Source organism: Oncorhynchus mykiss, chromosome 30 (genome assembly GCF_013265735.2).
Source record: "Oncorhynchus mykiss isolate Arlee chromosome 30, USDA_OmykA_1.1, whole genome shotgun sequence".
In the NCBI taxonomy this organism is placed as follows: Eukaryota; Metazoa; Chordata; class Actinopteri; order Salmoniformes; family Salmonidae; genus Oncorhynchus; species Oncorhynchus mykiss.
In genome coordinates this window covers 31,799,235-31,827,007 of record NC_050570.1, presented here as the reverse complement: position 1 = coordinate 31,827,007, position 27,773 = coordinate 31,799,235, and the positions used below count along the sequence as shown (strand labels likewise).

Below are 27,773 nucleotides of genomic sequence, written 5' to 3'. Positions count from 1 at the left end.
TATTATAGTAAACAAAAACTAATCATGGGGGGAAAAAACAATATAGTAAACTGAAATAAAATTATTAACAAACCTGTTTGAAAAACTAAAACTAACTCAAATAAAATACAAACCATCATGAATTATGTTCATTCAACTTCTACGGTTTTCAAGCTTCTCAATCTGGCGGGTAAATGCCGCCAGGAGATGGCGATATTTCAAAAAGTCCTTGTTTGTGCATCACAGGCTATCACTAGCCGAAGGGGGGGGTGCTAAGTAGCTAATTTGATTCTTCTTACATGGACTACTGACGTTAAAAAGCATTGGGTTGGTGTAAACATGTGCGAGAATTCCATTCCACTATATTTTTTGCACCATTCTCGACACTATTCCTTTTAAAGGGGGGGTCGAACTTCCTGATTTGGCCTCGGTTTCATTTCTCCTCATTAGGAAATGCGACTGAGAACGAGATTTGGAGGCATGCTTTCATGTTGGTGTGTGTTTATGTTTGAACGTGGGAAGCGTTTTGTACTTTCACTCTGCCAGAACAGTACACAGTTAGTCACTCACCCTTCTCGATAACTTGAAACAGTCTAACCAGGTCTTGTGTCTGGAAGTAGACTAGCCAGCAAGCTAGCCAACTTCTTTCGTATATTAGCTTCAGTCGGCGGTGGTAAAGTTGGTTTGACTTTGGATAGCCTATCTGTGGGGCTAGTTAGGGACCGTCAATAAATTAAACAATGTAAATGGGACTTTTTTTTAAAATATATTTTTTTACTTGTTTATTTAACTAGGCAAGAACAAATTCTTATTTACAGTGACTGCCTACCAAGTGGCAAACGGCCTCCTGTGGGGACAGGGGCTGGGATAAAAAATAAATATGTAGGACAAGACACACATCACTACAAAAAGAGATCTAAGACAACACATGGTAGCAACACATGACAGCAATACCACATGGCAGCACCACACCATGGTTAGGAGCACAAACAACGTTGTTAGGCACAGACAACAGCAGGACCTTTTAACTGTGTCCTATAAGGAGCATTGGTGGCAAATCTGATGGTCGAATGGTAAAGAACATCTAGCCGCTCGAGAACACCCTTACCTGCAGATATATCAATTACGTCTCTGTAAGCTAGCATGGGTAGGATGAACTTCTGAATCAGTGTTGGTTTAGAAGCTGGGGTGAAAGAGGAGCTATTACGATAGAGGAAACCAAGTCTACATTTAACCTTAGCCTGCAGCTTGGATATGTGCTGATGCATCAAGAAATCCAGTCAATTGATTGACAAGTTTTTCTAACACTTTTGATTAACAGGACGGGATAGAAATTGGCCTAATACAGTTAGGACCAGCTTGTGCTCCCCCTTTAAATAACGGACGCACCGTGGCTGTCTTCCCAGAGGTCGAGAAGGGCTCTGCGATGATGGGGTCTGTAACCTTAAAGGAGAAAGGATCTGACCCAGTTGTTTTTTTAGGGTCGAGTTTATTAAGGAGCTCCTTTAGCACCTCAGACTCAGTGACTGCCTGCAGGGAGAAGCTGTGTAGTGGAGCAGGAGGAAAAGAGGGAGGAGCATCAGGGCTAATTGCATTAGAAGGGCTGGGATAGGATGTGTTGGATGGGCAAGGAGGCGTGGCTGAGTCCAATTAGGAATCCTGACGTAATGAAGTGGTGATTTAAAGAGCTCAGTCATACGCTCCTTGTCAGTAACAACCACATCATCAACACTAAGGGACATGGGCAGCTGTTAGGTGGACGGTTTATTCTGCAGGTCTTTCACCATTTTTCAGAACTTCTTGGGGTTAGACCCACAGAGAGAACTGCTCCTAAAAGTAACTCACGTTGGACTTCCAGATAGTCTGAGTGCACTTATTTCTAATTTGCCTGAATGACAGCCTGAGTATTTGTGTTCTTGAGGTGGAGTAACTCTGCCAGATCACGGTCGAACCAGGGGCTAAACAATTTTTTTTATGGGGGTGCGCTTGTTAATTAACAATACCACTGAAAATATCAAAAAGGAAGGTCCAAGCATCTTTGACAGAGAGAATTAAGCTGAATAAGCATGTCCCAGTTTAGGTCACCTATTAGGACAAATTCAGACTTAGTGTAAGGGGCCAGGAGAGAGCTTAGGGCAGGTAGGTTACAGGCTGGTTGTGATCGTGGACGATAACACCAAGCAACAGTCAACAGAGATATTTGAAAGCTTAATGCTTAAAACCAGCTAATCAAATTGTTTGAGCACTGAAGGTGATCCTTGGTAAAGATGGCCACTCCACCACCTTTGGAAGAGCTGTCTTGTCGAAAAAGGTTATCACCAGAAAGGTTAACATCAGTGTTCAGAACACTCTTTCTCAGTAATGACCAACACATCTGGGTTGGACCTGTGAAACCACACTTTTAATTGATAAATTGTAGGTAATAAGCTTCTAGTGTTAATGTGCATAAAATCCAGGCTTTAACGAGAGCAGAAATCAGTGAAGCGGAAATCATCAGAGCACAAGTCATAATTGGGGCAAGCAACAGTAGACGTGACAGGGTGTACATGCACATTGCTGGATATTGTCAGCAGTAATACAATCAGGGCACGGCGGATGACAGGGAGAGCTTTGTAGTGTTGCTTTATGGCATTTGAATGTGTATCATCTGGCACAGCAGTTTCATCAGGTAACTGGGGGGGGGGGGGAGACAGGCCGACCGACAGACAGAGACACACACAGACAGAGAGACAAACAGACAGACAGACACAGAGACAGAGTACCAGATGGGGATACCAGAAAGGGAGCACATTGCCGGAAGGTATCAAAGCAGCAAGCAATGGGAGTAGGTGTCACACCCGCTTGGGAGAAGCTTTTGTCGGGAGGCTGAGTAGGAGGAGAGGCGTTCAACTTTTACCAGACAGGCACGTGGTTGGCAGATAAAACGTCTGAAATGAAAAAGCTGAACAAGGAAAAAATGGAAGGCGACAAAACCAAGAAGCTGGTAAAAACGCTAAATTCCAACAGCAATTCATGTAAAGAGCGAAAAAGTAAACGCAGCGTACCAGCAGCGTCCTTAGCCATGAGGATTGTGTGGAGTAATTTCTGTCTCGTTAAATGCTTTCAATATTTGTATATGAATTTAAACAATTTAAAAGTTTGTTTTTTAAGTTGTTGAAATGTGGTGGCGCTACTGACGTTTTTAATATATTGTCCTATATACATTGTGTTATTTACTGATGGCCCCTAACAAGCCCCATAGGGATATCGAATGTCAAACCAAATTGACCATGGGCATTACGATCGGGTTGCATGCAAATGCGGTCCAAATTGATTATTACTTATTACCAGCTGTGGGCAGAATTGAACCCAACCCATGCACATACCATTTTTTTCTCTAAATATCTCGCAAATCTCTGTTTTGGACAAGACTATGTCCAAAATTATCCTTTTTACACATTTCTCAATTTTACACTAGAATAAATGTTTCTGACTCATTGATACCACATAGGCCATTTTCAAAAGGAGAAGTTGCTTATTACTTTCAGTTTCTCTTTAAATCCAAGTCACATTGAGGTTGACCTTACCTTAACTTGTGAGAGCCATAGGGTTCTCATTTGAACAGTTGACCACAGCGGGCCCAACGTGTAGAACTGTCCTGATGCTCTGTCTAACCATTCATAATCACCGTGTGCAATATGGTTTTGAAACCCTCCGTAATTTCACTTTCAGAGCACCCCAAAATTATTTTACAAATACAAAATATATATAGATATTTTGTGCACTGTTTTAATACAAATTCCCACAAAGGTGTGTTGCATTGCATTTCCTGAGCTAATGTAAATTCGGGAGGGAACAACAACAAAAAACTGTCGGCTCAAAGCTGTTTTAAACAAAAATCCTCTGTGGAAATCTGTGGTTAAACAGTGTATCTAGTGTAAATTGTTTCTAGACTTGACCAAATCACCTCCGCTAATCAAAAGGGACGTGGAATGACTCCAATGTAGCATTGGAGTCATGAAGGGCTAAACTAACCTAAGACCTGACCCATCACCTTATGGGTGGCAGGTAGCCTAGCGGTTAAGAGCGTTTGGCCAGTAACCAGAAGGTCGCTGGTTCCAATCACCGAGCCGACTAATCTGTCAATGTGCCCTTGAGCAAAGCACTTAACCCTAATTGCTCCTGTAAGTTGCTCTGGATAAGAGCGTCTGGTAAATTATGACAATGTAAACGTAAATTACTGCCCCCCAGTTGCAAGAAGTGACATCCCAAAAACACACACAAAAAACTATACAACCCAAATTGCTCCTAGCATGCTTTCTGTCCCTAACACTAAAACGCTATTATTTTCATACAACTTAAATTAAATAAAAACTAGCAAATCAGGTCTCAAAACGAACTGAAACTAAGCTGAATTCAAATTAAAAAACAAAAACTAAATAGATATAAAAACGCAAAACTATAATAACCTTGCTTCAAAGTCCATGACGAGGCTTAACTTTTGTCCAGCCCATAGCGACTTCTCAACATAAGCCACAATTCAACACTCCGTACCCACTCCAACACTCCGTACCCACTCCATCATCATCATCTGAGCATTTTGGCTTACTCTTGAGTTCACCAGCACTCGACACAGAGACGCACCATACATAGGCCTACAGAAAGTTGTACAGATTAGAGCCCTTATCTATGAGCGTTTTCTTCATTGATGTGAGGAAGAAGGTGGGGTGATTTAAAGCGAAAGCTTTGAAAAAGGCCTGCTTACTGCAGAGGTGAGGAGTGCGCCAAGAAACCGTGATCATCTCCAGAAAGGCTAGACTACAAGAGTCACTTTCCTATCATCATTTCATATCATACCAGCCATGCTCATGCCTGATTGAGTAGTCATTAAAACATGGCACCCTCAGGGGGTTGCCGATTTTTGTTTAACTCAACTATGTATTTGGAGATTGAAATCAACCTTTCTCTGAAATAATTGAATTGAATCAGATTTTCTGCCAGTAGAAAACAACCTATGCATTTCCTGTGCTAGTGATTTGTCAGGTTATGAAGCCTCGGTGTGGGAATCTTCCTACCGTGCTGCAGTTCTTTATCTAGTGTCCTGAGATTGCTGTTGGTGTCGCCTGTGTGTGAAACTACACCCTAAACAACACTATGTTAACTCTTAATTCACTTTGGATAAAAGTATTATTGCATACATTTGTTCGTAATGAGAAAAACTATATCCTTGAAAATAGAGCTGACTAGTTTCAGTGATAGTATCATCTTCTGTGATCTGAGAAGAAACAGGGGAGGTTGACAGTGATTGCTTCAGTATTTCCACCAGCTCAGTCTGAAGAAACATGATAATACAGAAGCTTTGATGTTTTAGCCCAGCAAGTACACTCGTTGGCGTTTCAGAAACATTGCTGACACCTGTGAACTAGGGTGTCAGACTCTCTGTCTGCTTTCTTCACAGCGTCGGCCCACACACATGCACCCTTTAATATACCGACAATTGACCTATACTACAGAGTTAACACATCCAAAAATGATGTACAAGAAATTGTCTTATGCGTTGTTAAAGGGCGACTGCACTTCCTGATTTGGCCCTGTTTTTCATCAATGCTCATTACGAAATGCTAGCGGCCATGACTGAAGGCAAACTAAAGTAGTCTTGGGTGTGTTTTTGCTATTCAATCACAACAAACAAGGTCAGGAGTGAGTACAGCGAGGTAAGCGAAGCTAGCTTTGCTATGAAGAGAACTGAGTTATGAAATTGAGGACAACCCTCCTGACTGACTTGCCATCTCAAGATGGTCAGCTAATTCAGTTATATATCTGTAGGCTATCTGACAGCAGCTAACAAGCATAGCTTGGTGATACCTGCAGCTGGCTATCCTATCTTGCTGGTGTTTCTATGGCAAGAAGCAAGATCCAGTGTCTGAAATGTTTCAACGTTCCATCACATCATGTAAATACATGTTACCGTGGAAACGGTCTTTCCTGGGGGACAAATTCCAGAACTACTAATATGAACACTGCACAAACATCGCCCAGCTTGAGTGTCAATAGATTTATCTCCCAAAAAATCGGTCTGTTACAAAGAGGGCTTGGCTATATATTTATTTTTTACAAGATATTCCAAAGGACTGTATCGCAATAAAAGAGTGTTTGTCCACTTCTTCTCATATTATTTTTTTTAGTCTTGTCTCTTTTGCTCCTTTTGTGCTGTGTGCACCTTCCTGTTTACACACACATATCAAGCCCACCCACTGCCACTCAACAAATATGAGAGATCACTTCTTCCTCTTATACAAACGGTTTCAACTCGCTATTTGCTGTTTGGTCCAACAATCGGTCATATTGACACTGAAACACAGTGAGACATTATCTTACTGTAATAGATGAGAAGTTAACCTTTCTAATGATACGCTTTTTATGTCTCAACTCTTCAAATTGTGCGCAGAGCAAACACTACTAAAATGGGAGTATCAATGAACATTTGATTCTGGAAAAATAATAGTTTGTCATGCGGCATTGCAGTAACACGATCTGCTAGGAGTATTTTAACCTAGCAGTTTAGTCTGCATTTTATAAATGTGCAATATGCATAAAACGCAACGTAAGGAATCATTCTGAAAAATACGGTACGCCACATGATTTAAACATCTGCAGAAAGTGGACAGGCTAGCAAGCTGTTCAAACAGTTGGAGACGGACAGAAGGGTGTGTTCATAATATATCATCTGTTATACCTTGTTAGCAAGCAAATGGATACAAGTTGGATAAACTTGAAATAAACTCAGCAAAAAAAGAAACATCTCCTTTTCAGGACCCTGTCTTTCAAAGATAATTTGTAAAATCCAAATAACTTACAGATCTTCATTGCAAAGTGTTTAACTTCTCTAGGGTAGAGGGCAGCATTTGGAATTTTGGATGAAAATCATGCCCAAATTAAACTGCCTTCTATTCAGGCCCAGAAGATAGGATTTGGATAGAAAACACTATAAAGGTTCCAAAACTGTTAAAATAATGTCTGAGTATAACAGAACTGATATGGCAGGTGAAAACCTGAGAAAAACCCATTCAAGAAGTAGGATTTATTTTGTTGTAGTTTTCTATTCAATGCCATTACAGTATCCATTGACTTAGGACTAAATTGCCGTTCCTATGCCTTCCACTAGGTGTCAACAGTCTTTAGAAATTGTTTCAGTCTTGTATTCTGAAAATGAGTGAGTAAGAGCAGTCTGAATGCGTGGACCCTGCCTTGTCAGAGCTTTTTCATGCGCGCGACCGGGAGAGTGCCTTTACCTTTTATATTGACGACGTTATTGTCCGGTTGAAATATCGATTATGTAGGCTAAAAACAACCTGAGGATTGAATATAAACATTGTTTGACATGTTTCTATGAACTTTACGGATACAATTTTGATTATTTTGTCTGCCTGTTGTGACTGCGTTTGAGCTTGTGGATTACTGAGGAAAACGCGTGAACAAAAGGTTTTCGGATATAAAGAGAGACTTTATCTAACAAAATGAACATTTATTTAATAAATGAATGTCTTCTGAGTGCAAACATATGAAGATCATCAAAGGTAAGTGATTAATTTGATCTCTATTTCTGACTTGTGTAACTCTTCTACTTGGCTGGTTACTGTTTGTAATGATTTGTCTGCTGGGCTATGTTCTCAAATAATTGTATGGTATGCTTTCGGCGTAAAGCATTTTTAAAATCTGACACCGTGGTTGGATTCACAAGAAGTTCATCTTTAAACCTATGTAAAATAGTTATCTTTTCTGAATTTTTATAATGAGTATTTCTGTATTTGAATTTGGCGCTCTGCAATCTCACTGGATGTTGTCCAGGTGGGACGCTAGCGTCCCACATACCCTAGAGAGGTTAAAAATTATTTCCCATGCTTGTTCAATGAACCATAAACAATTCATAAACATGCACCTGTGGAACGGTCGTTAAGACAACTTAGAGACGGTAGGCAATTAAGGTCACAGTTATGAAAACCTATGACACTAAAGAGGCCTTTCTACTGACTCTGAAAAACACCAAAAGAAAGATGCCCAGGGTCCCTACTCATCTGTGTGAACGTGCCTTAGGCATGCTGCAACGAGGCACAAGGACAGCAGATGTGGCCAGGGCAATAAATTGCAATGTCCGTACTGTGAGATGCCTAAGACAGCGCTACAGGGAGATAGGAACGCACAATCCCTCCATCAGTGCACAGACTGTCCGCAATAGGCTGAGAGAGGCTGGACTGAGGGCTTGTAGGCCTGTTGTAAGGCAGGTCCTCGCCAGACATCACCGGCAACAACGTCGCCTATGGGCACAAACCCACCATCGCTGGACCAGACAGGACTGGCAAAAAATGCTCTTCACTGACGAGTCGTGGTTCTGTCTTACCAGGGGTGATGGCTGGATTTATGTTTATCGTTGAAGGAATGAGTGTTACACCGAGGCCTGTACTCTGGTGCGGGATCAATTTGGAGGTGGAGGGTCCATCATGGTCTGGGGCGGTGTGTCACAGCATCATCGGACTGAACTTGTTGTCATTGCAGGCAATCTCAACGCTGTGCATTAGAGGGAAGACATCCTCCTCCCTCATGTGGTACCCTTCCTGCAGGCTCATCCTGACATGACCTTCCAGCATGACAATGCCACCAGCCATACTGCTCTTTCTGTGCGTGATTTCCTGCAAGACAGGAATGTTCGTGTTCTGCCAAGGCCAGCAAAGAGTGGGGTAACATCTCACAGCAAGAACTGGTAAATCTGGTGCAGTCCATGAGTTGGAGATTCAATGCAGTACTTAATGCAGCTGGTGGCCACACCAGATACTGACTGTTACTTTTGATTTTGACCCCCACTTTGTTCAGGGACACATTTTTCAATTTCTGTTAGTCACATGTCTGTGGAACTTGTTCAGTTTGTCTCAGTTTTTGAATCTTATGTTCATACAAATAGTTACACGGTAAGTTTTCTGAAAATAAATGCAGTTGAAAGTGAGAGGAAGTTTCTTTTTTTGCTGAGTTCATAAAGATTAGTTGGCTACTCACTGGCACGTGGGCTTGTGCTTCAGACACTGTTTATGAGACCGGTGTTCATTTTCTATTGCCTGCTACAAGAAATTAGTCATTATTTGTGAATTTGCATTATGCATGGTTCTGGTTAAATGTGAACAAAAAAGGCAATTTCATAGACTTGAAATCCAGATCAGTGATTATTGCAAAAAAAAGCAGGTTATACTATTTTTGGTTGGTGTTGTGGTAGGTTTATAATTTATTTTAAAATATAATTTCACAAGCTCTGAATTTGTTGGATTATTCCCTACTGTTTGAAATATAGTATATTTGACCTTTTTAATTGTAAAACAGCATATTTAGAGAACATTAAACAAATCAAAATATATGTTTGAAAATATGTAGTTTTATAGCCATATCACCCAGCTTTATCAAATATAACATTGTATGCTGTAAATATTGTATTGATGTGCTTCCAAAGACTGTATGCCTACCCTTACCTAGCAAATACAAATGTGTGTAGAGTACAACCAGAACAAGAATAGCATTCTATTTCTCTAGTTGGCCAAATCTAAGGACTTAGCTGTCTAACCACACACTGAAATGTACCACTCTCTGGGTGAAGTTCTGGTTTTAAGTCTCCAATGGGTGATGATGTCCCTTCCATCTATACTTCATGACCAAAAGTATGTGGACACCTGGTTGTCGAACATCATTCCAAAAATCATGGCCATTTAATATTCAGTTGGTCCCCACTATGCTGCTATAACAGCCTCTAATCTTCTGGGAAGACTTTCCACTAGATGTTGGAACATTGCTGCGGAGACCTACTTCCATTCAGCCACGAGCAGTAGTGAGGTCAGGCACTGATGTTTGGTGATTAGGCCTGGCTCGCAGTCGGGGTTCCTATTCTTCCCAAAGGTTTTCGATAGGGTTGAAGTCAAGGCTCTGTGCAGGCCAGTCATGTTCTTCCACGCTGACAAATCATTTCTGTTTGGACCTCGCTTTGTCATGCTAAAACAGGAAAGGGCCTTCCCCAAACTGTTGCCACAAAGTTAGAAGCACAGAATCGTCTAGAATGGCATTGTATGCTGCAGCGTTAAGATTTCCCTTTACTGGAACTAAGGGGCCTAGCCCGAACCATGAAAAACAGTCCCAGACCATTATTCATCCTCCACCTAACTTTAAAGTTGGCACTGTGCATTCGGGCAGGTAGTGTTTTCCTGGCATCCGTCAAACCCAAATTCATCCGTCAAACCCAAATTCATCCGTCAGACTGTCAGATGGTGAAGTGTGATTTATCACTCCAGATTACACGTTTCAACTGCCCCAGAGTCCGATGGCGGCGAGCTTTACACCACTCAAGCCGACGCTTGGCATTGCACATGGTGATCTAAGGCTTGTGGGCGGCTGCTCGGCCATAGAAACCAATTTCATGAATCTCCCGAAGACAGTTATTATGCTGATGTTGCTTCCAGAGGCAGTTTGGCACTCAGTAGTGATTGTTGTAATCGAGGACAGACTATTTATACGCGCTACGTGCTTCAGCACTCGATGGTTCCATTCTGTGATTTTGTGTGGTCTACCACTTCACGGCTGAGCCGTTGTTACTCCTAGACGTTTCCACTTCACAATAACAGCACTTACAGTTGACCCGGGGCAGCTCTAGCAGGGCTGAAATTTGACGAACTGACTTGTTGGAAAGATGGCATCCTATGACGGTGCCACATTGAAAGTCACTGAGCTCTTCAGTAAGGCCATATAGAATATAGAAAACTATTACAGGTTATAGACAGGTGCAGTCAGGTGGCAGGGGGGTATGAGTGCATGTCATTTCATCCTGGATATGACAGAGTTTGCCTCAACCCATTGGTCTGGCAGGCAGAGTTCAATAACTAGAGGCAGATGTGAGATGCAGGAGGATGACACTCTTGTCATACAACTTTAGGCTACTGACCAATTCAATGGTGGAAGCGTTGCGTCGGCCAGTAGCCTACAGAGTGAAATGAGAAGAGTGCAATTGTTGCATTGATGTAGATATTCTAAACAAAGTGTTCTAACTCTTCCAAGTAACAGTTCCATGTAGAATAAACCATACTACACATAATACTGTAGAAGCAGTGTTCTGCTAATACAGTGCCTTGCGAAAGTATTCGGCCCCCTTGAACTTTGCGACCTTTTGCCACATTTCAGGCTTCAAACATAAAGATATAAAACTGTATTTTTTTTGTGAAGAATCAACAACAAGTGGGACACAATCATGAAGTGGAACAACATTTATTGGATATTTCAAACTTTTTTAACAAATCAAAAACTGAAAAATTGGGTGTGCAAAATTATTCAGCCCCCTTAAGTTAATACTTTGTAGCGCCACCTTTTGCTGCGATTACAGCTGTAAGTCGCTTGGGGTATGTCAGTTTTGCACATTGAGAGACTGAATTTTTTTCCCATTCCTGCTTGCAAAACAGCTCGAGCTCAGTGAGGTTGGATGGAGAGCATTTGTGAACAGCAGTTTTCAGTTCTTTCCACAGATTCTCGATTGGATTCAGGTCTGGACTTTGACTTGGCCATTCTAACACCTGGATATGTTTATTTTTGAACCATTCCATTGTAGATTTTGCTTTATGTTTTGGATCATTGTCTTGTTGGAAGACAAATCTCCGTCCCAGTCTCAGGTCTTTTGCAGACTCCATCAGGTTTTCTTCCAGAATGGTCCTGTATTTGGCTCCATCCATCTTCCCATCAATTTTAACCATCTTCCCTGTCCCTGCTGAAGAAAAGCAGGCTCAAACCATGATGCTGCCACCACCATGTTTGACAGTGGGGATGGTGTGTTCAGCTGTGTTGCTTTTACGCCAAACATAACGTTTTGCATTGTTGCCAAAAAGTTCAATTTTATCTGACCAGAGCACCTTCTTCCACATGTTTGGTGTGTCTCCCAGGTGGCTTGTGGAAAACTTTAACCAACACTTTTTATGGATATCTTTAAGAAATGGCTTTCTTCTTGCCACTCTTCCATAAAGGCCAGATTTGTGCAATATACGACTGATTGTTGTCCTATGGACAGAGTCTCCCACCTCAGATGTAGATCTCTGCAGTTCATCCAGAGTGATCATGGGCCTCTTGGCTGCATCTCTGATCAGTCTTCTCCTTGTATGAGCTGAAAGTTTAGAGGGACAGCCAGGTCTTGGTAGATTTGCAGTGGTCTGATACTCCTTCCATTTCAATATTATCGCTTGCACAGTGCTCCTTGGGATGTTTAAAGCTTGGGAAATATTTTTGTATCCAAATCCGGCTTTAAACTTCTTCACAACAGTATCTCGGACCTGCCTGGTGTGTTTCCTTGTTCTTCATGATGCTCTCTGCGCTTTTAACGGACCTCTGAGACTATCACAGTGCAGGTGCATTTATACGGAGACTTGATTACACACAGGTGGATTGTATTTATCATCATTAGTCATTTAGGTCAACATTGGATCATTCAGAGATCCTCACTGAACTTCTGGAGAGAGTTTGCTGCACTGAAAGTAAAGGGGCTGAATAATTTTGCACGCCCAATTTTTCAGTTTTTGATTTGTTAAAAAAGTTTGAAATATCCAATAAATGTCATTCCACTTCATGATTGTGTCCCACTTGTTGTTGATTCTTCACAAAAAAATACAGTTTTATATCTTTATGTTTGAAGCCTGAAATGTGGCAAAAGGTCTCAAAGTTCAAGGGGGCCGAATACTTTCGCAAGGCACTGTATAACAATGTGCAAATATTATACCTTCCTGTATGGTCTACCATATACAGTGCATTCATAAGTATTCAGACCTCTTGACTTTTTCCACATTTTGTTACTTTACAGCCTTAATCTAAAATTGATGAGGGGGGGGGACAATTTAATCAATCTACACAAAATACCCCAAAATGACAATGCAAAAACAGATTTTTTTAAATCATTTAGCAAATTAAGAATAAATACATTTAAATATTACATTTTACAAAAGTATTCAGACTCTTTACTTTGTTGAAGCACCTTTGGAAGCGATTTCAGCCTTGTGTCTTCTTGGGTATGACACTACAAGCTTGGCACACCTGTATTTGGGGAGTTTCTCCCATTCTTCTCTGCAGATCCTCTCCAGTTCTGTCAGATTGGATAGGCAGTGTTTTCAGGTCAACTATTTTCCTGTCTCCAGAGATGTTTGATCGGGTTCAAGTCCGGGCTCTGGCTGGGCCACTCAAGGACATTCAGAAACTTGTCAGGAAGCCTCTCCTGCGTTGTCTTGGCTGTGTGCTTGGGGTTGTTGTCCTGTTGAAAAGTGAACCTTCTCCCCAGTCTGAGGTCCTGAGCGCTCTGGAGAAGGTTTTCCTCAAGGATCTCTTTGTACTTTGCGCCGTTCATCTTTCCCTCGATCCTGACTAGTCTCCCAGTCCTTCTTGTTGAAAAACATCCCCACAGCCTGATGCTGCCACCACCATATTTAACAGGCCATCAGACTGTTAAATACTCACCACTAGCCTCCGTCCAGTACCCTGCCCTGAACTTTAGTCACCGTTACTAGCCGGCTACCACCCGCTATTCAACCCTGCACCTTACTGCTGCCTTATGTACAGTACATAGTCATTGAACACTGATCACTGTAATAATGTTAACATTTACCCACTTCCTATTTATATACTATATTCTTGTCAAGGCTCATACTATAACTGCTGTACACACCTTTTATATTAATATACTGTCAGTAATGTCTATACACAACATGATATACACTGAGTATACCAAACATTAAGAACATACTATTGAGTTGCACCCCCCCCCCCCCCCCTTTGGCCTTACAAAAGCCTCAATTTGTCGGGGCCTGGACTCTACAAGGTGTTGAAAGCGTGGGATGTCATTTGGGTGGTGGACCATTTGATACACACGGGAAACTGTTGAGCATGAAAAACCTAGCAACGTTGCAGTTCTTGACACAAACCGGTGTGCTTGGCACCTACTACCATACCCCGTTCAAAGGCACTTAAATCTTTTGTCTTGACCATTCACCCTCTGAATGGCACACAAACACAATCCATGTCTCAATGCTTAAAAATCCTTATTTAATCTGTCTCCTCTTCATCTATCTACACTTCGAATTGGATTTAACAAGTGACATCAATAAGGGATCATAACTTTCACCTGGTCAGTGTATGTCATGGAAGGAGCATGTGTTCTTAATGTTTTGTATACTCCGTGTACATATACACACACCTATCTGGTACTGGGTCAGACCTCCCTTTGCCTTGAACAGCCTGAATTCTTCAGGGAATTCTAAAGGGCGTTGGAAACTCCACAGGGATGTTGGTCCATGCTGACGCGATGGCATCACGCAGTTGCTGTTGATTGGACGGCAGTACATTCATGCTCCGAATAGCCCGTTCCATCTCATCCCAAATATGCTCTATTAGGTTGAGGTCTGGGGTCTGCACAAGCCACTCAAGTAAACTGAACTCGTTGTCATGTTCCAGGCCATGTTTTTCCACTCCTCAATTGTCCAGTGTTGGTAATTGCGTGCCCACTGAAGCCACTTATTCTTGTTTTTAGCTGATAGGAGTGGAACCCGGTGTGGTCGTCTGCTGCAATAGCAAGCTGGTTACATCCTATGGTTAGCTAGCAAGGTAGTCTCCAAGTGCCTGCCCTATATTGACCTTAAATGCCAATGGGCTACAGTTAGCTGTTAGCAAGGTATCTAGTTAACGTGAGCTATGCACATCTTCCTCTGACATGCTACATCACATTACACGTTAGCTTGTTGTATTTAACTAGCTACAGAATCATTCCCCTTTCATCTGTGGTATCATAGCTAACCTGGCTCGCCAACATCAAATAATGTTTTATAACCAAAAATAGCTACTAGTAAGCTAGTACCTGTTATCTACTTATCTAACATACTCACCAGAACGAGTGGTTTGACGGTTGACCGGCAGCAGAAGAGTCAGATGTAAATCCATTCCTCGCCATCTGGCAATATTGTTGAAATGCATTGGAAGATACGTTTTATCTAGCTGTGTCCAGTCCAGGTGGTGCTTGTACAGGCAGACCATCTATGGGAGGAAGGATGTCAGCGTTACGCTGCAGCTGAAACCCGGTCCCGACTGAGTCCGAACGCTCCTTGGCGACAACACCAGGCTCCAGAGCATTGAAGCTGTAAAACAAAAATAAATACATTACAACCTTGCACAACATCAATTTACCTCCCAAGTTTAGATAAGAAGAATAACCTCATACAATGCAATGAAAATGATATTCACCGGAAGTGCTTGTACTGCTTGATCTGTGGCAACGGCCTGAAGTAAAGAGTCAGGTGTTGTTGAATGCCATAACTTTCCACCAGGACCGTACCATCCTCCAGTCCAACCAGCTGTGGGATGTGAGATCAATAAAAGTAGTGCCAACCATGTTGGAGGTCAATTAAATAATCAAAATGTGTTGTTTATGCTTTACATACCAAGTGTTGCTTTTCCATCAAAGTGTTTGTGTCCTGGGTGGCATCCTGGTTATACTATTGCATTATCCTCTGCGTAGTTGTTGAAGTTCACAACTCGCTGCAAGTCATCATGCTTCAGGTGTAACCTGTGCTTGCTTGGGCCAGCTCTATTTTTGATGGGAGGCATTAGACCATTCTCCTTGTATGACTGTTGGAGGAGAGTCAGGCGTGTTGTACTGATGCTGAAAGACAAATTCCAGATACAAATATTTTAGCATTATTATACAATGGATGCTAAATGGCATTCTGAGAACATCACTACACAGTTCATACACATAATGTTAGCTAGCTAGCCAGCCATCTAACTTCAGCTGGCTAGCTAGCAGCAAGCTTTACCTAGCAATACAAACCAATTTGGCATAGCTAGCTAAAGTTAACCAAATAGGTTCAATGCTAGTTAATTAGCTAGCTAACATTAGGCAATAACTAGCAATGCGAAATGGCATTCTGAGAACATCACTGACGGATGTAAGGTAATGTTAGCTAGCAAGCCAGCCATCTAACCTCAGCTAACGTTAGCTAGCTAACAGCAAGCATTAACTTGCTATTTTGTTTAGACATGTAACGCTAATTAGCTAAAATATTAACTAAAATCCCAACTAGCAATACAAACCGATTTGTCATAGCTAGCTAAAGTTAAACATAGGTTCAATGTAAGAATATTCCTGGAAATGTGGGGTAGATGCAACATAAGACAAAAAATGTGAAAGGGTTGAGTGAGAGAACTAACTAGTGGCCACAAACCTCTCCAAAGTGTGCGCAGTTCCTAAGTAATTCCAATGCACTTTTATGACTCAAAGTAGAGTCTTCAACTATAAGGTGCTTTTTTGAGCTATCCTTGTTATGCCGTTGAGGAAATAGGACAAGCACACCATTGTTTGGAATATAACGATGCATCCCCGCCATCACACAATTATTGTTTACACCATCGATAAAACTGTCCATCTATAAATCGCTATCTGGTTCTGGCGGGCATTATTTGAAAGCTAGTTCTATTGCCAACATGACTAGCTAAATTGTAAAATACGATCTTTGTGTTAGGCTTTCACGAGGCAATACGGATAGTAATTTTGGTGCGCATAGAAAAGTAATGAGTGCATTCAGGTGTGCGTTCCGCAGCTATTTTTCTTCACAATAGACAAACGTTCATTCTGTCCAGAACAACTCAGGGTATGACGCCATGTACAGTTACAAGATGACATCAAACAAAGTGATAATAAATGTTGACTTTGTATAATGGCATGAGTTTTATGAAATGTAAATGTGAAGTCCCCATTTGGACTCGAGGGTGTTTGGCTTGCTTTAATTACATCAAAACTGTATTTATTATAATCCTCAACATCACACCTTTCTCCCACTCAGGCAACAAAACATTTAGCAAAAATTGCCAAATTAGCGGGAGGGATGGGGGCAACTTTTTGTTGCATGCGGTGATCAAATTCAGAACGGCTGTCAGTCCAAACCCAAATCAAATTGTATTGGTCACATACACATATTTAGCTGATGTTATTGTAAGTGTAGCGAAATGCTTGTGTTCCTAGTTCTAACATTGCACAACAATACACACATCTAAAAGTAAAAGAATAGAATTATGAAATATAAATATTATGATGAGCAATTGACTAAAATACAGTATATACATATGAAATTAGTAAACGCAGTATGTGAAGTGACCAGTGATTCCATGTCTATGTACATAGGGCAGCAGTCTTATGGCCTTGAGATAGAAACAGTTTTTCAGTCTCTCGTCCCAGCTTTGATGCACCTGTATTGACCTCCTTCTGGATGATAGCGGGTTGAACAGGCCATGGCTCGGGTGGTACATCGAGTGCTGTACAGTTGTCCTGGAGGGCAGGCAGTGTGCCCCTGGTGACGTGTTGGGCAGACCGCACCACGCTCTGGAGAGTCCTGCGGTTGTGGGCGGTGCTACAGCCCAGCAGGATGCTCTCAATTGTACATCTGTAAAAGTTGTTGAGGGTCTTATGGGCCAATCCAAAATTGTTCAGCCTCCTGAGGTTGAAGAGGTCACTGTTGCGCCTTCTTCACCACACTGTCTGTGTGGGTGGACAGTTTCAAATTGTCAGTGATGTGTACGCCGAGGAAGCTTTTCACCTTCTCCACTGTGGTCCCGTTGATGTGAAAAGGGGAATGCTCTTTCTGTTGTCTCCTGAAGTCCACGGTCAGCTCCTTCGTTTTGTTGAGGGAGAGGTTATTTTCCTGGCACCATTCCGCCAGGGCCCTCACCTCCTCGCAGTAGGCTGTCTCGTCATTGTTGGTAATCAGGCCTAATACTGTTCCGTCATCTGCAAACTTGATGATTGAGTTGGAGGCGTGCGTGGCCACGCAGTCATGGGTGAACAGCGAGTACAGAAGGGGGCTGAGCACACACTCTTGTGGGGACCCTGTGTTGAGGATCAGTGAAGTGGAGGTGTTGTTTCCTACCTTCACCACCTACCTCCACCACCTACCTCCACCACCCGACCCATCAGGAAGTCCATGACTCAGTTGCATAGGGCGGGGTTCAAACCCAGGGCCCCGAGCTTACTGATGAGCTTGGAGGGTACCCATACAGCACTGTGAAGCGCAGAACCTGAACTCTGTCATTTATAGCATGTTACTGGAAAGCCACTGCATTCCAATTTAGGCGCTAATCAGTGCACAAATCTGCAAATTTCAGCTTGTGTACGGGCAAGAGTGTAAATGGTTATTTAGTGTCAATAGACTTTTTTTAAACCAACATCCCCTCTATATTTTTACACACACACACACACACAGTGTGGTCTGAGGTTTTGTTACTAGGTTCTTCAACAACAACACTGCATCAACACCAGCGTTCACCACTACCGAGTACCGCCCCCTCACTCTCGCGGGTAATGCAATGAAACCATTATTTGCAACTTATGATCATGTCAATCTTCATTTATACTAAGTTTCTTTTTGATTTAATGGTCTTCGAATATGTGCATGGAAGCTAATAGTTACTGCAGTTGGTAGTTGCCAGACAGACGTTTACCAGCTCTTGAAGGTTTTGAATAACCACTTTGTGTTAATCAGAGCCCATGCCATGTGGTGCCAGTGGTGAACTCTTGGTCTGTGGTTTGAGAACCTGGTTGCAGCTCTAAAGGTTGTGGGTAGATGCCCCGTCTTACCTTTTCCTTCAGTCGCTCTGGTTGTAGGCCCAAGAGAAGGAGTGCAAGAAAGCAATGACTGAAATTGTTGTCCACTGCATTTAACACCTCACGCAAAAGCCACATCAAATGTGTCTGATGGCATGCTATAAAATGAGAGGTTTGGGCTTTGTGAAAAGACTGTGATCATGAGCCGAGCTACAGTACAAGGCACTTTTCCCCCCAAAAAAGTAAAGAAAGCAGGTCCTATCAACTTAAATAGTTATTGTTTGGTGTGTTAACCCAATAACCAATTGGAGGGTGGTTCGCACACAAAAGTCGCCTCTCCAAATAGTAATGCATGATGTGTAGCTTTGGTGAATTCATCCAATGAGTGCTGCCTCACTTCTGCCCACTATACCTTGCAGTTTTTCCCCTCACCATTGTCGTACTCTTACCTTGAAAAAGCCCCCGCAGTTGCCTGCCTATCTGATCTTCCTCTAACCAACACGTCACTCTTTCCCACCTACACTACGGCCCGCTGATGGAAAGTATTCACAACACGCCAGTGATATCGCCATTTATTTATGGTATTTTTATATTGGTAGAATTTCACAGTTCTAGGTTTGCGAGGAACTTCCAGTACTAAACTACCATAAAAATATATGTATCAAGAGGTAAAACGCTCAGTCAATGAAACCGAATGTATAGTAAAATGGACATCAGGGTTTTTACATTGCTGTTGCAGTATAAATGTAACTGTATGTATATGTGATCCATGGTAATACCACAGCTCGGCTATCTTCTTGTCAAGAGAAGAAACCACTTCCTATTGTGAGTCGAAGACACTCTGACAACTAGAACCAAAGGTGACATGTTGGAAGCCTATCTATGATTTGTACTTCTGCATGCTTGATATGCTCACAGATTTCCATGTATATTTAAGAGAGAGGCTTTAGCAAATTCATTGGTTATTAGAGGTTCCTCATAGTGTTTTCTCACTGCTCTCTTGGTAATTACGTCTGCAGTTTTATCTGTAAATACATGGTGGTTTGCATTTACCAAAAAGAATGACGTGTTTGTCATCATTGCTATTGTGTGTGAGGAAACTGGTCAAAAAGTCACATTTCCTGTCATAGTATCTGTGCTTGTTTGTTTTTAACCGTAATAGCGTTAGTGCAACTATTGTTATTTGGATGGGACATGTGCCACAAGATTGTAGAGAGCATGACACTGAACACGAAAGAGCACTCACTTGGCTGACAGCTAGTTTGACATTGAGCGCAAGCAACTATTGTTAGTGACTTTTTCCAATTAAGTGACCCTGTTATGGACATGACGTGTCACAAGATTGCTTCTGTGCAATCTAACGCTCCTCTATCACAGCCATATACAGTGCCTTCAAATCAAATGTATTTAAATAGCCCTTCATACATTAGCTGATATCTCAAAGTGCTGTACAGAAACCCAGCTTAAAACCCCAAACAGCAAGCAATGCAGGTGTAGAAGCACGGTGGCTAGGAAAAACTCCCTAGAAAGGCCAAAACCTAGGCCTTGTGTTTTAGGTTAATGACCTGCTAAAAGGTGAATTTCTCCCAGTTTCTGATGGAAAGGTTTTCCACAAGGATTTTGCCAGTGCTTCGCTCCATTCCATACATTTTTTTTATCCTTAATAATTCCCCAGTCCTTAATGATTACAAGCATAGCCATAACATGATGCAGCCTCCACTATTCTTGTAAATATGGAGAGTGGTACTCTGTGTTGTTGGATTTGAACATTTCAACTTTTCAATTTTTCAATTTGTTTTGTAAACATTTTGGGATAACATAATTCCACTTTGACATTATAGGGTATTGTGTGTAGACCAGAGATGACAAAAAAATGCTTGATTTAATCCACTTTAAAAATTCACGCTGTAACAACAAAATGTGGAGAAAGTCCAGGGGTGTGAATACTTTCTGAAGGCACTGTAAACCAAGATTGCATGTCAAGAGGACAAACAAACAACAATGCCACTAGCCAACAGCCGTAGGACAACAACCACCTACGGGGGAGGGGGGAGGTGTTGTGTAGACCTGGAGGGATGCAGTCAGGCGAGCCATGGCTGTGTCCCAAATGGCACAATATTCCCCATACATGGCTGCCCATAGTCTCTGGTCAAATGTAGTGCAGTATATAGGGAATTGGGTACCATTTGGGATGCACCCACGACTTAAGACATTTGATGTCCCTGGCCACAGTCCCTAACCCCCTCGCCACAACTTGGCACCTGGTGATTCACACAGCTGAGTACGAGGAAGTCTTATTAACTGCCTCTCCCTTATCATTAGCTAGCTCTGTCAGGAGAGAGGGGGGGGGGGGGCTCAAGAAAAACACAGATTCCAGGAAGAACAGCTGCTTGCTTAGATCTCACGTTGTCAGCAGCTTATCAGGATCCTAGGCCTACACCCTCAACCTCTCAACCCTGACCTGACCACAGGAATCGAGAGCGTTGTATACATTTTGAGGTGTTGGGTCAGACAGAGGTGGTTCTCACCTCACTACCTCAACCACCCCACCCCTGCGTTTTACATCTTCCCCATTTTCCCCCTCCCCTGTTCCCACGTTGCAGGTTGTGGTTAGCCTGAACCCTTCAGCCAGTGACAATGTGTCTCTCTCTCTCTCTCTCTCTCTCTCTCTCTTATAAACTAGGCTTTAGGCAGGAATCATTTTAGGTTTATAATGGGGTATGTGTGTCTCCTACTGCTGCAGCTGTCTGCGCTGAGGAAGGTAAACAGCACGTGTCATGTTTGACTGTTACTAGGCTCATCCCCAGGGCCCAAAGAGGAAAACGATACCAACGACTTTATGTACCTTGTTAGTTTAGCTAGGCCCCCCCTCCATCTTTTACAAAGTCAACAGCCACTCTGTACATATCTTCTAGGATGCTTCTGTTATGCAAGTTTTCCAATGATATAGCTCTAGTGTCTCTTGTCTGGTGGTAGTTGTCTACCTCCCTCGCAACCCAACCTGCTTATCAATTTGCCCTTGTAACAGTTCAAGGATTCCAACATTTAAATCGTCCACAGTGTCACAAACGTATTATCGCCTCTCCAGTGGTCTTGTGCTTAGAGGAACAATGATAAGCTATGCTTTGAGAAATGTTTCCTGTTTGTTTCTACAGAAAGAAGAAGGGAAGGTCCAGGGCCAGCTGAACAACACAGACTCCAGTCAGTACATCCGAGACCTGAAGGACCAGATAGCTGAGCTCAAACATGAGGTGAGCAGTTACAACAGGGGAATACTGAACCAGGGGAATAACAAACACCGCTTGTACCTGTTGTTTTCAGAGATGATTTTGTTAGCTATATTTCTCATGTTTTTGCTCAGATTTGTCTATTTTGAAGCCAACTGTAGAAGTGTAAACTACGCCCATAAGCTTCCTGCGCTGAGGGTGTTGATGTACCAGCACACACCCCTCTCCTGTAACTCTATTATTTGAACGCTAAAACCGACTCTTTACCATACTGAGAGAGCAGTGTAGGACCCAGATTGAACGGAATGGAGTCTCATAAACTACTTGTGCTCCTCTGTGTACACCACAGCTGGCTATTGTCATCTGAATAGCTAGATCAAGGATTTGAAGGTTATGAATTTCATCACATAAATAGACATCTACAAGATCAGATACAGGTTTGCCGGTTTGACTTTGACACAATCACTTCAGCAGAGTGGGCCATCTTTGATCAGAATAGTGTCCTTCATATAATACAAAGACCTGATCAGGCCTGAATGTAGGATTTCTCTTGTAGGATTATATATGCAGAACATGATGCATCCTTTTATTCTGTGTAATGTATGTGCACGGTATTGTGATATGACATTTGGCACATTTTATAAACAACTCTTATATGTGAAAAGAGTTGTAGAACCCCAACCCCCCCGAAAGAAAATAACAGAAAAGAGAAGTAGAACAAAGCAACCTGTTTTCTTCCAGCAAATCAATGATTTACCAGGGAGGATGTAGTCAGATTTTTATCTCCTCCTAAAAAAAAAAAGAGGACAACAAAAGGCTGGTAGGCTTGTGGTTGAACTGAGCTGCACTAAATCATGCATTGTGTCGCTCTGGGTCTCCTATCAAGACTGTGCAGCCAGCCAGCCAGCCAGGCAGTCAGTTAAACAGTCGGTCAAGCAAGCCGAAAAACAGTCAAGGTAGTCAGTCACAGTCAGTCAGTCAACCAGGCAGTCAGTTAGCCAGGCAAACTGTCGGTCAGGCAGGCGTGGAGGCAAACAGTCAGGCAGGTTGATCAGAACAGAATCCCCGACCCCACCTCTCCTCTGGGCTGTACTCCGTTGCATCCCAAATTTCACCCTATTCCCTATATAGTGCACTATTTCAAAAGTATTGCACTATATAGGGAATTGCACTATATTAAAAAATATATATATATTTCACCTTTATTTAACCAGGTAGGCAAGTTGAGAACAAGTTCTCATTTACAACTGCGACCTGGCCAAGATAAAGCAAAGCAGTACAACAAAGAGTTACACATGGAGTAAAACAAACATACAGTCAATAATACATACAAATATATAGAGAATAAGATGCCATTTGGGACACAACCAGGGATGTTGGTGTGGTCAGGGGGTGCTGAAGAATGGGTGGCTGTGAAGCTGTGAATCATGCTTTCTGAAGTGTTGTTGGTGACAGGTTCTGAGTGACAAGAATTGACCTCATAGCCATGATCTGGATGTATAAACCCCTCCCCTATAACCCCATGACCTGAGATATCTAATCCTGGAGATGCTACAGTTAGCAGGACATACTGACAAGACTACTGAATTAGTTTTTATTTGCACAAAGAATATGAAATATGGTTATAAGAATTTAAAAGACAAAAAAAGTAGCATGATAGGTAAAATATAGAGACATATATATTCTAGTTATTCCATTTTTGTCGGTGGGTAATTATTAGGCCCAATTTCTGCATTTCTTGGTGACTGCAGAAGAGCAGAAGTGAGAGCAAAGGCTCAGTGTAGACAGACCAAGGCAAGGAAGAAGGGGTAAAAGTGTGCCGCCCACAATTTGCTATTTCAATCACACATTCTCATAAGAGTGCTGGGTTTACAGTCAGCCACAGAGAGTTGCTCGAAACCAAAGTTGACTAATCTCTCTCAGGATCAAAAAGACGTCTCAAATGGCTCTTGGCTTTTAGCCCTTAACTTTCTTTGCACACTTGTGTCAGTCAAACTGTAGTTTCAAATCACTGATCTCTGTCATAAATTAGTAGTTTTTTAAAGCCCTGGTATTTGAGGAAAGTGACATGTACCGGTAAAGGAACTAAATTGAGTCATTTCTCTAAGTGGGTCTCTCTCCCTACATGTCTGTCTTTGTGAGGCAGGTTGATCCAGGTGACTTCTACGCAGGGCAGGTGTGGTCCAGAACAACATTTTAACCTGACCTATCTGACCCACCTTTCACTAGTTTCGCAGCCCATACCGAATATATGATGTGTAATTGTTTTGTGGAAGGGAGGAGCATGATCAGTGAATGAACACACGTCTACCAATGAGTGTGAACGTGCCTCTTGCATGCGTTTAGAAATCCATCTCCTCCCATTGTCGATATTTCAGAACTGATGTTTTCATTAGTGTTGACCTCTTTGTCTTTGTTGTAGTTTGTGCATGTGATTTCCATAAAGAGCAACAACTCAAATGTTCTCAGGGGCTTTTCCCGTGGCAATGTATGTATCTGTCCCCATTACACTCCGCATGCGCCCCTGTTAAATGCCCCTCATCTGTCTCCACAGATCCACTGCTTAAAAGGCCAGAGGGCAGGCAGCATGTCCAATCAGCCCAGTTTTGACAGGATCCGCATCGTCAATCACTACATACCAGACGACGAGTCGTACCAATCCTCAGACGAAGACGCAGGCAAGACCCCCTCCCACCTGGACCCTCAACAGAGCAGTAGCAGCCACACCAGCCTCATCAGGCTTCACCCCTCCCTGGATCTGAATAATAGGCTGGGGGATACAGACAGTGAGGGGGATGATGATGGGGAGGGTCTGGTTCTCTCTGTGCCTCCCAACAGCACCCACAAACACACCACCGTGTGACCCGGTAACTGGGTCATGGGCACCATCGCTAGCCTCCTGGAGGCTGATCAGGGCTGTTCTGATCTAATGCAGTGGGGCAGAGGTGGTGTCCATGGTAGCAAGCCACACTCCTCAGGAGCATGACGTCTACGTCAGTTTTGGGACTCCAACGTAGGGAGCTTCTTGGAATGGAATCTTTGGAAGCTTGGAGTGGAACATGTCATCTTTGTCATCAAGTGAAGTCATCGCAGAATCACATCTGTGGTGGAGTTGGTTGTTTTCTTTGTGTTACTCAGTTTGCTTTATTCTTGTTTTGCCAAAACCAGATTGAGGAGGATCGTATCAGTGAGTTGCTCTGGTCTGATCCCCAAGTGGATGGATCAGAGAAGGACAACATGAAGGCTCTTTAGCTTCCTGAGCTCCACAGAGCCAGACTGACCACCAGGGGAGTGGATGGGGGTTACCCCATCTAGGCAACCAAGCTACGGGCTCTCCCTCAGTTCCATAACACCAACCATGGTACAACAGACACAACACACAGAGAGACTGTGCAATAGAATGTTTTACGCTTTATGGTGACGATGACACTTCATTCAATCAGTTTTAATTTTTTTTAGCAGATTTTTAAGTGAACCATCAAAAATGTATTGAGCCATTTTGTGTCTGTCTTTATCATACGGAGGGAATGATGTACTGGAGAGTGATGTCTCTATTGAACATAGTTAAAGAGCCCCAGTAACAAACATTAACTGTGGCTATGTCCCAAATGGCACCCTATTCCCTATATAGTACACTACTTTTGACAGGAACCCTGTGGGCCCTGGTCAAAAGTAGTGCACTTTAAAGGGGATAGGGTGCCATTTGGGACACGGATATACAACCTCCCGTATCCGAAGGTCAATGGGAATCCAGTATCTGTGTATATACAGTATATGTAAATAGTTTTTTTGGGGGGGGGACTTGAAAATATGTATCTAATGAATTATTGCATATCTAATGTTTATAATGTATTGTATTTTTGGACTGAAAGTGACATATCACTCTTAGTGTGGTCAAGACCCATGGATAACTGATTAACAGACATTTTTTCCACAAACATGGGCTGCGTTCCGATTCTCTACCCTTCTCCAGAAGTGAGCACTCATTCACCATCCCTCATACTTGTTAAATGCATTGGATTGGTGCAAGCATGGCTAAAGGGGAGTTTCCAGCATTATTTCTTGCACCAATGCATTTCTTTTAAATCCATGCAGGGGAATGTGCGAGTCCACACTCCACGAGGAGGGTAGAAAATGGGAACGTAGCTAATCAATGTACTGTACGTGTTTTCTTATCTCATACTTATCTTCTCTGGCAGGATGATTTTCCCTTTGGAGGAAGGACTGATGTAGGATCATTGCATAATTTCATAGATTAGAATACATTTCAGCATGCTGGTTAATGAAAGCATGTACCTAACTTAAGTGAACCAACCATCTCAGATTTAGAGGGCTGATTTTAAAGTACTGCTCTTTCTAAGGTTGGCATCCTACCTAGTCTGTTAATAAAATACAAAAATTACGGGACATAGTGAAAAGTATGAGGACACAGATCTGTGATCTGAATCTTGTATGAACACCAATAACATTAAACAGAGGTATTGCTATGTTCTTTTGCACAAAATGAATGGCAGTCCAAGCCAAGGGAACATAATATACTGCATTCTGGGAATCAAGTTAACATAAGAGTGAACAACACTTCTATCTGAAAATACTAAGAAGATCATTTTAAATGTTAGTTAAATGGTCAACTATTCCCTATACAGTGCACGACTTCTGACCAGAGCCCTGGATGAAAGTAGTGCACAATGGAGGAATAGGGTGCCATTTGGGACGCAACGCATCCCAAGACATGTCCTGTTTTGTTTCCTATGTGAACGAAGCAAAGTGCATTGTGTCAAGTGTTACCAAAGTGTAGGAGCCGTTGTATAGGCCTGGTACCAAATCAGTTTGTGCTGTATAGCCTATAACTCCTGTGGCCTTGGAATGACAGATCTGGGACCAGGCTGCAACTGTAAACCGTAGGCTCTGCCTGCCAGAGAAATAAGCACCACTCCATTTCATAAGGGATGAATGACATTGATTCATTATCAGGATTATCATAACACTAAAACAGACAGCCTCCTTCCTCTAGGTTGAAAAATGCCCAGAACAAGGGAAAACTGATAATAGCTAAATTTGGTCATTTTTGACCGCAGTGGCCCTTTAAGACATTAGAACCACAATGTATCAGCTAAGTGTCTTTCTATTCAGAATGCACTGCAATCCTCTCACTCATTGTTCAGATGGGTTTTTGTGATACTGTTGTGATATTACCTGGTTAAGTACTACGATAGATGGAATCCATATTTGGAGAGGTATTATGATGCAGTCTTGGCACTTTGAGGGAATAAAATGCATTTTAGAAGAGTATTCTACATAAGGCAGCCAACCGTTAACACTATGGAATAATACTTATCACACTCATGTATGTGAGATTGATGTGTGTGACGTCACAAATAAACTAACTATTTGATAACTGTTTTCAGTGTTTTTAGTTCTGTTATGTTAATGTTCTAAATGGTGATTGCAGATGTACTGTAGTAGTCACCATGGTGAAGCATGTACAATTCCTTTCTCACTTCTAGTGCAGTATCATGTCATTGGTTTCCAATTTCTAAAATAACCTCAATAGTTTTGGGTTGCATTAGTGATGTGCTATTTCCGTGTGTGTGTGTGTGTGTGTGTGTATGTATGTATGTATACATACATACATACATACATACACACAGTTGAAGTCAGAAGTTTACATACACCTTAGCCAAATACATTTAGATTCAATTTTTCACAATTCCTGACATTTAATCCTAGTAAACATTCCCTTTCTTAGGTCAGTTAGGATCACCACTTTATTTTAAGAATGAGTAATGTCAGGACAAAAATAGAGAATTATATATTTAATCTTTTATTTCTTTCATCACATTCCCAGGGGGTCAGAAATGTACATACACTCAATTAGTATTTGGTAGCATTGCCTTTAAATTGTTTAACATGACTCAAACGTTTCGGGAAGTATACAGTGGGGCAAAAAA

General features: G+C 42.1%; 1 protein-coding gene across 7 annotated transcripts in view; it reads left to right on the top strand.

Annotated features, from left to right (window-relative positions):
* LOC110521718 (ecotropic viral integration site 5 protein homolog) overlaps positions 1-27,225 on the top strand; it is a 95,045-nt gene extending 67,820 nt beyond the window's left edge. For all 7 annotated transcript variants that reach the window (XM_021599519.2, XM_021599517.2, XM_036969384.1 and 4 more), the window contains 2 exons: positions 21,751-21,846; positions 24,377-27,225. In XM_021599519.2, the coding sequence (XP_021455194.1) occupies positions 21,751-21,846; positions 24,377-24,685 (405 nt within the window). In that variant the 3' untranslated portion in view covers positions 24,686-27,225. The remainder of the gene's footprint in view (positions 1-21,750; positions 21,847-24,376) is intronic.
* Positions 27,226-27,773: the final 548 nt, after the last annotated feature.